Here is an 11933-nt window from a genome sequence, read left to right as displayed (position 1 = left end):
ATCGTCAAAAATCATATGCCGACCTTAAACAAAAAGAGATTGAATTTCAAGTCGGTGACAAGGTATTCCTGAAAGTGTCTCCTTGGAAGAAAGTCCTCCGATTTGGTCGAAAGGGTAAACTTAGTCCAAGATTTATTGGGCCATATGAAATCATAGAAAGAATTGGACCGGTCGCTTATCGATTGGCATTATCACCGGAACTTGATAGAATCCATAATGTTTTTCATGTATCTATGCTACGACGATATCGACCAGATCCTTCCCATGTTATTTCTCCGACAGAAGTGGAGATTCAACCGGATATGACTTACAGTGAAGAACCGGTCAATATATTGGCACGAGAAACAAAAGAGCTTAGAAATAAAAAGATAAATTTGGTGAAAGTATTGTGGCAAAAACACGGGATTGAGGAAGCGACATGGGAACCGGAGGAGGCAATGAGGAAACAATACCCAAATCTCTTTACTGGTAAGATTTTCAAGGACGAAAATCCTTAAAGGGAGAGTTGTAATGGCTAAATTCAAAATTATCGAACGAGTGGTTTCAGTAACCACAAATCCGATTTAAAGAGAAATTTATTTCAATATTTTTGCATGAAATTTGATATGATAGGAAAATCGTATGAAAATATTGATAGAAAAATTTTACCGATTTAGTGATTAGATAGAAAAAGAAATTATTGAAGAAATTGGGTAAAAACAAGGTATCGAGACTTCTATCTCGTAAAACCGAGTCAAAAATAATTTTATAAATATTTATGAAATGTTATTAATGTGGTATTAAAATTTCGTTAGGAGATTTTAATGTTTGGGTAGTCAATTAAATGAAAAGGACTAAATTATAATAGGTGTAAAAGTTGCTAGAATGATTAAATAGCTTAAAAGTCTAATGAGAAAGGATTTAAAAGGAAATTAGACCCAAAAGTTATTTGGGCTGGACGGAAAGGGTATGAAATCAGCAGAAAAATTGATAAATTAAGGGTAAAATTGGAATATTGCAAAATTAACTAAATAAAACTAGGACTAAATAGGAAATATCTAGATTTCTCTTCATTTCTCTTCATTTCTCTTCAATTCCAGCGGGTAAAAACGCCATAGGAGGGTTCTCTAAGCTGGTATCTCATAATTTTTGCACAAGTGAGTTAATCCTTGCCTTTTTCTTGTAATTTTTGTGTTTCTAAGACTTTACAATTAGGTCCTACTATTAAATTCATTAGTTTTTGATTTCATGGATGAAATTGAAAGTCACCATGGTTGAGTGCTGTAAGTTTATGATGAAATAGAATGAAATTAAAGCTTTAATTTGTTTATGAGGTGATTTTATTAGGTAATTTCAATAGAAATTGATTTTTAGGACCTAATTGTGAAAATGCTTGGAATTAAAGTCTATTGCTGAAATTCTGATTCCTAAAGGTTGTAAACTAGTTTAAGGTGATAGAATAAAATGTTGATTGAGAAAAATCAGCTCAATTGAGAGGCTAATTGAGTAGGGACGAAATTATCATTTATTAAAAGCTTAGGGGAAAAATGGTAATAAACAGCTTGCACAAAAACAGTTTGGACAGCAGCAGTATACTAACTTTGAAAAATTACCATAAATTGTAGAAATCGAATTAGAAGATGAAAAATAAAGCTTATTGAGTCTAGTTTCTCATAGAAGAAATAGTGTAAGCAATGGATTTGTAAATTTTGAGATATAATGAATTTTGTGAGACAAGGTCAGAATGAATTCGGGTTCCCCTGTTCTGAATTTGAAAAATAATAAAAAATTTAAGAACAATTATGGGCTTAAATTTATATGTCTAGAATCCTTAATGAGTCTATTTTTAAGAGAAACAAACGAGAACACTATTTGAATTCTGTATGAAGAGATAATTAATTTTTAGTGAAGAAGGGTCAGAACTGTCGACAGCAGAACATGGGTGACTTTAAAGAATAAACTGTACTTATTGGATAAATCAAAAATTCTGAAAATTTTATGGTAAAATGATATATGAGTCTAGTTTTAGGGAAAATTAACGGATCTTAATTTGGAGTTCCGTAGCTCAAGTTATAAATAATTTAGTGACTATGACTCAAGTAGACAGCTTTGAATGAACTATAAATAATAGTTGAATTATAGAGAATGTTGCATATGAACATGAAATGTATTAAATTGATAATTAAATTTATTTATTTAGATCCGGAAGATTCAAATCTGAAGCTAGATCGAGGAAAGGAAAAAGTTCGAGATTAGTAGATTTTCTTGTTTACAAACAAGTATCAAGGTAAGTTCGTGTAACTTGAATTATATTCTTAAATGCTTGAAATGCATGTTTTGATATGAATATGATTTGAATGTTCATTATATGGAAATTTATGAAACATTGATATATTTGATAAAATGGGAAGAAATCCGTTTGAATGAAAGGAAAATTCGATGAATCTCGAAAAGGAATTGGCGGTAAAAGGATCTAGCCGAGCGGGTGATCCTATCTGATATAGCCCTCTGAAGAATATGTGTAAAATGGATTTAGCGAGCGGGTAATCCGAATTAGGGTCTGAATTTATCCTAGATAGGTAATTGGATCCAAGCTCATTAGAGTAATTGTTGTTGCGAGATTTAGCTTTGGACTGGTAATCTCGACAATACTCTATGAGTTTATATTGCGAGGATTTAGCTTTGACCGGTAATCCCATTGCAAGGTTGAGGTTCACGAAGTGTGCTCTCTGAAATGGAAATGTCGCACATGAATATGAATTGACGGACCCGGAATTGTACACTAAAAGTGTACCTCTGAAAATCCATCGAAATTCGATAAATTCAACGGAAAAGTATAAAAAAAATAACAAGGAAATGGAAATTATGATATTGATGAGCTCATCAATCATGGTATATATTATTGGTACATGGAAATTATTGTACTAACTTGAATGTTGAGTTTGTGCATATTAGGGTAATAATGCATCGAATGGATATATGGATGTTTATTGTATTGTATTGAAAATATTAGGTAAGTATAATTCTTGTTACATGAGCTTACTAAGCACGAAGTGCTTACCCGGTTTCCTTTTTCCCTGTTTTGTAGTGTTAAGAGCTCGGAGGTTGGATTTGGTGGAGACACATCACATTATCAACCTCGGGATTTCGGTATATAAAGAAACTTTATTTTGGAAATCAATGGCATGTATAAGCTAACAAAGTAAATGTTAACGTGAAATGAATGTAAAGTTAGCCATTAGTATGGTTAACAAACACGGTTTTAGATATGTGATGACGTTATATTATAAATATGTATGAATTTATCTTGAAAATATGTTGAATTGATTTGGTTGATGTGGATTGGTCTCGATTTAATATTGCGGGAAGGTTAGATATTTATAAAAGGGCTATATTGAATATAAAAAAAATTAATTAAATAAACTCGGTAATGCACGGTACCTATTAAGGCAATGAATACGGGTAGGGGTATTACAAACACGCCAACTCCTATGTTACATAATTTAAAACGAAAAATTAAATAAAAAAGTAAAGAGAGAGAGAGAGAGAGAGAGAGAGAGAGATGAAAAATTTCGTAAAAGTTTTGAAAACCTCTCAAAACCAATATTTTACAATATTCACTATTTAAAATTTTCATTTTAAACTATCCTACATCTATGCTACATAAGATTTGACATATCATTTAACGGCTAAATTAACAATTTTAGTAATAGAAGGACTTTATTGATATAACCTCGAAAGTTTGGGATTGAAATTGAAATGTTTTAAAGTTTAAGATCAATTTAAAATGAAGATTATAGTTTGAGGATGTATGATGTAATTAGCTCTAAATCAAATAAAAACAAATTCTAAATTCCAAAACTTAAATAATATTAAAAAATGTTGAAATGGTGAACCAAAGAATAAAAGAAATCCAAACCTTAAAGTTTAAAATTAAAATAGTGAAAAAAGATAGAGATTGAAGATTCCTAAATGTGGCCTATGATTGCATGTGAAAGCAAAAACATGACCTAATTTTTTCTGGTCATTTCATCACCACTATATTTATTTATGTATGAATATGCATGTATATATAGATAAAAACATGTTGAAATTAAAATTTTAGAATAAATAAATATAAAAAATTATTTGATATATTATTAGTAGAATTTTTTTTGATATAATGCTTAAAATTACTCATAACTCTTCTCCAACTCTTAAATAAGAGCATAATATGTTTCAGCGCGCTGATAATAATATTAATACCAATCCAACTAAGACACAATAATTATTCGTGGAAGTTTTAGATTCTATTTGTTTATTTAAAAACTTTAGGTTTATTGTAAAATTTCTTTCTGTTCTATGGATGTAAAACTGGTTCAATTGGTTTGTACTAATTTTTAGGCCAATCGATTTAATACCTTTTTTCAGCCGGTTTTAAATAATTTTGATGAAAAATTAATGGAGTGAATTTTAACCCGAAATTAAATTAGTAAAAGAAAACCATCTAAAATCTTAAGCTAAAACTGAGATAAGTCTTCATCAAAGAAACGATAAAACAAAGACAATAAACGCACTGCAAAATGGGAATACATAATTAAAAATGACAAGACATTAAAAACACATACAACAAAGCAATTACTGAAACTACTGTTGCCTCAAGCGAAGCAATAGGACCAGTGGTCGTCCTCATTAGCCCCAGTTTCTGAACCCTTATAATAATCTTCCTCGTTACAATAATAAAAGCCACCGTTATTCATGGCGGTCAACGAACACGAAGATCCTGGTTCGAGATAAGGCATGTTGTGGAAAGAACGAGCAACCGCGCTAGCTAAACAACTACCAGCATCAATGCCGCAAAATTCTTCGGCACGGTGCTTAATGTTTTCGAACATGAGTCTGGGTTCGTGTTGCATGACTCGAAGGACGTCCGCGCATGATGGGCCGGGCATTGCATGTGTTATTGCGAAGCTATGTGGACCGTCACTTTGCAAGACAGTAACAACACTCGGACTGCCGAATAGGTTGTGGACACCGCCGAGAGCTTCTTGATAAGCCCCGCCCAAGAACATCCCTAAATAGTACTGGCCATTACCTGGCTTGTGTAAAGGCAGGTTGGCTTCACCTCCAATGAACTTATCGATCTTCCCATCACTATCGCAAGTTAAATCCGACAAAATAGCCTTCACTTCCGGCTTTTGATCCAAACGATGAATGGGGACGATAGGGAAAATTTGATCAATACTCCAAAAATCCGGGATCGAAGTGAAAATCGAAAGGTTTACGAGGTATGTCCTGACAGGTTCAGTTCCGACAATAATTTTCGTAACCAAATCGAATAACCCATCGACAGCAGCTAACTGTTCGATCCCCAAACTCCCTTCTTTAAATTGTTCGACACATCTTTGTTTCAACTGATCAGCATAAAACAAACATGTCTCATTGTCATGTCTCATTACTGCATCACTCATGTTCCAATAGTCACTACGAGCATCCTCGGACAGCTCGATAAAAGGAAGGTTAATTTGGTTCATCGATGGTGCCGTATCAGTTGTAGACATGGCCTCGAATATCAAAACCGAATGATGGGAAACAATAGCTCTCCCACTTTCGCTACAAATAATCGGATGTTTGACCGATTTACGATCACAAACAACCCGAATCGCATTCACAACAGTCGAAGCGTATTCCTCAAGACCATACGATACGGAAAGATCTGAATTACCAGATTTTGAACCGTCGTAATCGATCCCGAGACCGCCTCCGATATCGATAACCTTCATGTCAGCGCCGAGTCGGGTTAATTCCGAATAAATTTGTGCAGCTTCAGAGACACCATCTTGAAGTAAAGCCGTGGAAGGGATTTGAGAACCGATGTGGAAGTGTAATAATTGTAAACAATCAAGCATGTCCGAATCAAGTAAGTCTTTAACGACCCGTAAAATATGGTTCGTTGTTAACCCGAATTTCCCTTTCTCACCCGACGTTGACCCGAAATGACCCGAGTGTTTGGTTCTTAGCTTAGCTCGAAGTCCGATCACCGGTCGAACCGAAAGCTTTTTGCTTATGTCAATAACCAATTTCACTTCCTCTTCTTGCTCAAGTACGATCACTGTGTTGAACTGGAACTTCCTTGCTAGTAAAGCAAGTGAAATGTATTCAGCATCTTTGAAACCATTACAGATCAATAAAGCTTCTGGGTTTCCTTTACAAAGGCAAGACATAGCAAGGAGGAGTTCGGGTTTTGACCCGGCTTCTAAACCGAACCGGAAAGGTGTTCCGAATTTGACTATATCTTCAACAACGAACCGGTCTTGGTTACATTTCACGGGATAAACGCCTTGGTAACGAGACTCATAGCCTTGGGTTTGGATTGCTGATACAAAAGCCGATTGAAGTGACTCGAGCCGGTTTTTCAACACATCGGGGAACCGAACGATGAGTGGCATCTGTAACCCGAGTCCGCCTACCGATTTCGGATCCGAAACTTTCTTAACGACTTTCAATAAGTCGATTTCTTGGTGGGATAGAGTGCTCGAACCATGGGGACGGACGGTGATGTTGCCAGAGTCATTGACGGCGAAGTAAGGAGCGCCCCAGCTGTCGATACGGTAGAGAGTAGAGGAATGAGCAGGGGACCAATGGGTTGAGTTGGAATTAGTAGAGTCGACGGCGGCGGCGCCTGTGGTGGTGGAGGAAGAAAATGGGACCGCCGTGGCAAGGGAGTTTTCCCCGGCAATGAAAGCTGAGTAGCCAGGTGGCGGTACGGCGGAATCTACACGGCAAGCCAAGGCCGGCATCCCCATTACAAAATCCGAGACTATGTAAAAAACTAAAAAAGATTTAATATGTGATTAGTTTTCAAAAAATGGGGGTTAGCAAAACCCGCCGAGGCCGAGGCCGAGGCCGAGGCCCCGGCCACCCCCTCAGAAGAAAAACCCAAAGACCCAATTAAAACCGGGGGAAAAAAAACGATACTACCCAACACTTCGAATGCTCCAGCCGGTCTTTCAGAAGAAGATTTTAATCAAAATTAAAATTTTAAAAACGATTCTTTTCACTTAATTTAAAGCAGTTTAAGCTTCGAAAATGAAGTTCACCATGGAAAAAAGAAAGAAGATAAACGAGATTGGTCAAATCGGAAAGAGGAAAAGAATGAAAATTTTCGGGAAAATGAAAGAAAATCTCAAGAAAAGTATGATTTCGGGGTTAAAAGACTGAAGGAAGTATACAAAGGTGACTGTTTGTTGGTGAGGCTTGTATGGAGGCAGATGGTCCCTTTATATAGGGAGATCAATTGAGGTGTATAAGATTCCAAACACGTTTTCACGTAAAAATACATTATTGCGAGATGTAACATAGAACATACTTTCATGTTGCTGACTAAGTGAAATAAAGTTATTAAAATCATTAAAAAACATTTTAGTTTTTTAATAATACATATTTATGTATATGTAAAATATTAATTATTATAGTAAAAATTTGTACTTAAAAATTAATTAATTATTGACATATTGTTCACTTGATAATTTATGTATATGTTATGTTAAAAAATTAATTTCTTAATTTGAAATAATTTGATAAAAATATAAATTTAAAAATTTTAAAAATATAAAATAATTTTTTATAAATTTTGATGGAAAAAACAACCATTATACCTTTTTAAAACACAGTAAGATTTTAATTTTATTTTATTGAAGGCGAATATTTTTATTATTAATATATAAAATTAAAATTAAACAACGTTGTTGGGTCAATCAAATCTACAGCTGGAAATTTTAAAATTATTTTCTACCGGAATTTAAAATATATATATATATATATATATATATATATATATGAAATTTGTGCTTTTATTACTGAGTCGCGGAAAACCAAAAACGAGATAAGAGTTGCTGCTGTGGGTCCGGCATAGGCTCTCATGCTCGTGGATTTTTTAAAGGTAATGAAATTTTGTTGTTTTCCCCTATCAAATTATGTTAAATTTTACGATAAAATTAGTCATGTGCTTCGGGATTGCTGAATGACAATGGTGGTTACGGCATATATTTAGAGAAGAAAACATAATCGAAGATCACTTGGTTAAATTGGGTATTATGTGGAAGTCAAGTTTATAAATTTTGATACATGTTTAATGAAGTCTCATATATTTTAAACAAGACAGAGCGAAGAATGCTTTTGATCTTTTTAATATGATGTAATATTGTTGTTTTATTTTTACCAATTTTCTTTTTTGTTAAAATTAAAATATAAAGATTAAATTTTAAATATGGGTAAAATACAGATATCAAAAACATTCTTATATAATCTTTAAAAATTAGATGGATTAGAATTAAAAATTAACTATTATTTTCTCTCATGTCAAAAGAAAAGAAAAAAAAAAGAATGGACAATTGTTTAAATTATGTCAAACTTAAATAATAAAAATTAAATTTTAAATTTGAATGAAATATAAAATCAAAATTAAAATTTATCCTTTCTTATATAATCTTAAAAAAAGTAAAAAGATTAGATATCTTGGGTCGGACTCCAAGAGTGAATTGAGGTTATAATATGTATTTCATAAAATATAATAAAAGTAAAAATAAAACAAAAATAAAACAGTTGTCACATTTTTAGCCCTATTTATTTAATAATTATCCCTTTTACTTAGAAATTTAATTTTTATTTAATATTAAAATTTAAAAAAAATGAAATGGGGCAGGTAAATGATTGACTTGAATGAGTGAAATCAATGACAGGCTTTAATCAGTGAAGCAAATAAATGAGAGTTGTCCAACCTTTTGTTTTTCTTTTCTTTTATCTTTTTATTAATTTTGGATAAATTGCGTTAGTAATCACTTAACTATTAATAACTTTTTTTCTGATCACTTAATTATTTATTTTTGTATTTTTTGGTCACCTGACTCTCTTGGATTTTGGGATATTTTTATTTTTATGACCAAAAAACACAAAAATTGAATAATTGAGTGATCATTTTGTAACTTTCATCGTTGAGTAACCAAAAAGGAAATTTACTAATAGTTAGGTGACTAAAAAAAAAAATTTACTAATAGTTAAGTGACTACTAATGTAATTACCCTTATTTTTTTTCTTCCTTTAAGATCTAAAACAAGATTTTCATGCTGAAAAGTTCCATTGTGATTTTGGCTCTCCTTTGGGTGCACCTAGACAGGTTTATTTGGTGTTTTCTCTAAAAAAAAAAACAACTAAATTAAAATTTTAGAGGGTTTAATTAAAATTTCTAAAACATTTGTAAGGCTTAAGTATATATATTTTAAATTTTGGGGAGCCCAAATAATTTTTTTAAAATTTAAAGGACTTAATGACATTTTCCAATATTGGATAACTAAGTAAACAAGCTAATTAATGAAAACAATACATTTTATAATCTAATTCAATAATAATTTTTTATAAATAATTATATTTTCATTTTTAATCAAATTTTATTGTATGAAAAATTGAATATATTAAAAATAATTAATTAATTAATTAATTAATTAAATTTTAAAAATAGTTTATTTTATTAATTAAATCTTAAGAAAGTAATTGAATATTTTCAAACAATAAAATAAACAAATTATTTTTATTTTTATTTTTTATTTTTACATATATTTCAAGCAGTGATGGGCTAATTTCTCAACGGTAGGATTTATTGCAAATTAAAGCTCTTGCAGAGTTGGTGGGGTGTCTTGATTATAATTTAGCAAAATGATTTTTTCTCAAAGAAAAAAAGGATAAATATCTTTTAGCCCTCCAATTTTATAAAAAATTATTTTATATCAATGTAATGAGTTGATATTATTTATACAACATTATGATATTTTAAATTAATTAAAAAAGTTTCCTTAACTATTTTTATTCTAACATTTAAAATTAAAATATATAATCTGTGGGCGAAAAAAGCTACGTATGTAATAAATATATTAATTAAAATTAACATTATAAATAATTAATGTTTAGGTTACGTAATTACAAAAAAAACTTAATTTATTTAAATGAGAATATTTTAATAATTTTATAATTAAAAATTAAAACAACAATAAATTTTGAAAAAATTAAAAAATAAAACTTTAGATAACCTGTATAAATTTAAAAGAAGTTAAGTGATTGAGTATTAACTCGATTAGCATGAGTATTGTTATTAATTCAGGAAGAAGTGACTTCGAGTACACTAAAACTCTTTATTCTTCTATTTATGAGTTGGAAAAAAAATTTAAAAATTAAATAAATAATTAAAATAATTATTTTTAAAATACACTAAAATTTTATATCAAAACAAAGCTTAAATTATTTGACATTAATGTAAGGTCCTTGCCAAGTGTAACCAATGCCAAAACAACAATCCAACAACCATGATGACAAACATTTAATTGGAATAAAAATATATTTGTTTTTATTTTTTGAAGGCAAATATTTTTATTTAAAAAGAAAATTAAAACAATATTGTTAGGTCAAATCAAATCTACAGCTGGAATTTTTAAAAATTATTATCTACCAGAAATTAAAAAATATATGAAATTTGTGCTTTTATTACTGAGTCGCGGAAAACCAAAAACGAGATAAGAGTCGCTGTAATGGGTCCGGCATAGACTGGTGGATTTTTTTCGAAGGTAATGGAAATTTCACGAGTTCTACATAATCATAAGAACAAACCTCATATTCTTCTATTAATTATTGTATTATACTTTGTATAGCATTCACATCGTTGCTCAAAATCATATCGAGATGAATTCTATATGTTAACCTGATAGTCAGGATATTTATCATCTTAAATGTAAAAAGTCGTGTTACTGTTAGAGTTTTATTTTTTTCGTATAAATCTTCATCGACTCCAGGAAACACTTAATATCCATCTCTATAGCACAACATTTTCAATAATTTCAAAAAGTAGAGTTGAGAGAAGAAATAATTAGATCTTTAAGACTTTATTTGAAACTTGTTTCAATGGTTCTGGGTAGCAAATGGAAGCTCCAAGATTTATTGCCAAGGCTTTTGCAATTCTTGATGAGGAAGTATAAATTCTAGTGTTACGGGTCATAATTTAAAGCCTACGACTATCGCACACAATGTATTCCATAGAGGTCTATCATTAATATATGAATCATTTAACTCATCTATTATAATATGTCACTTTTAATTGTTGTACTTTTGATCAAATGGTAACTACTAAATTTATTAAATTAAATTATGCTATTATAAAAATATTAAAATAAACATGTTATCATATGTGTATAAATTTAATCGAAACTAAATAAAATGTAAATCATATATTATATTTCTTGTCAAATATGTTTGTCGAAGAAAATAATACTTAATACTAAATTGTATTAGAAATAATTTTATATCATCTAATTTCACATCTAACGATCTAAAAAGTCAATCAAATGGTTTAATCTACTAACAAGTGTTAGATGCAAAGGTAAAACACATTATATTTTCAAAACGTAAATTTTGAATCTTGAAGACGATATTATTGAAAAATAACCAGTTAAACATAAATCCTAAAATAGATATAAAAATAAAATATAGTTTAATCCTAAATTTACACAATATTTTTGTGAAAAATCTATAACAAAAACGTGAAGAAAAAACACACTAAATGTATTTATATATAAACGTCCAAACCTAGAATAAAACACAATAATATTTGTACAAAGAATGGTGTTATCATCCAAAGCCGGGGTCCAAAATTTATGGAATTTGTGTGATGTGTTAATCAGTGGTCCAATTTTTCTGACGGTCCAATGTCCAGGCGCCGCGACCACCCCATAATATTTGTACCATAATATAATATTATTATCTATCTACTCCATTTAATTTGTTTTTTTAAGGAATTTTATTTCATTTTTTTCATGATGAAAAACCTGTCTACGTAGTAGTTCTTTTTAAAAATAATTAAAACTGGGATTGGGGCACGATAAGACTACATGCCATAGGAGGGTCACCTCGTAGCTACAGTGTGATATTTTAAC

General features: G+C 30.6%; 1 protein-coding gene across 1 annotated transcript; it reads right to left on the bottom strand.

Moving 5' to 3' along the window:
- Positions 1–4473: 4473 nt before the first annotated feature.
- LOC108460720 (arginine decarboxylase-like) lies at positions 4474–7238 on the bottom strand. Its single transcript, XM_017760328.2, has one exon. It carries the CDS (start codon positions 6762–6764, stop codon positions 4617–4619), a length of 2148 nt encoding a protein of 715 aa, XP_017615817.1. The 5' UTR covers positions 6765–7238; the 3' UTR covers positions 4474–4616.
- Positions 7239–11933: the final 4695 nt, after the last annotated feature.

The sequence above is a fragment of the Gossypium arboreum genome, chromosome 4, assembly GCF_025698485.1.
Source record: "Gossypium arboreum isolate Shixiya-1 chromosome 4, ASM2569848v2, whole genome shotgun sequence".
NCBI lineage: Eukaryota > Viridiplantae > Streptophyta > Magnoliopsida > Malvales > Malvaceae > Gossypium > Gossypium arboreum.
This window is presented reverse-complemented; position numbering and strand designations above follow the sequence as displayed.

Coding starts and splice junctions, on each gene's coding strand:
- LOC108460720 (XM_017760328.2), bottom strand. CDS start 6,764: ATGGGGATGCCGGCCTTGGCTTGCCGTGTAGATTCCGCCGTACCGCCA.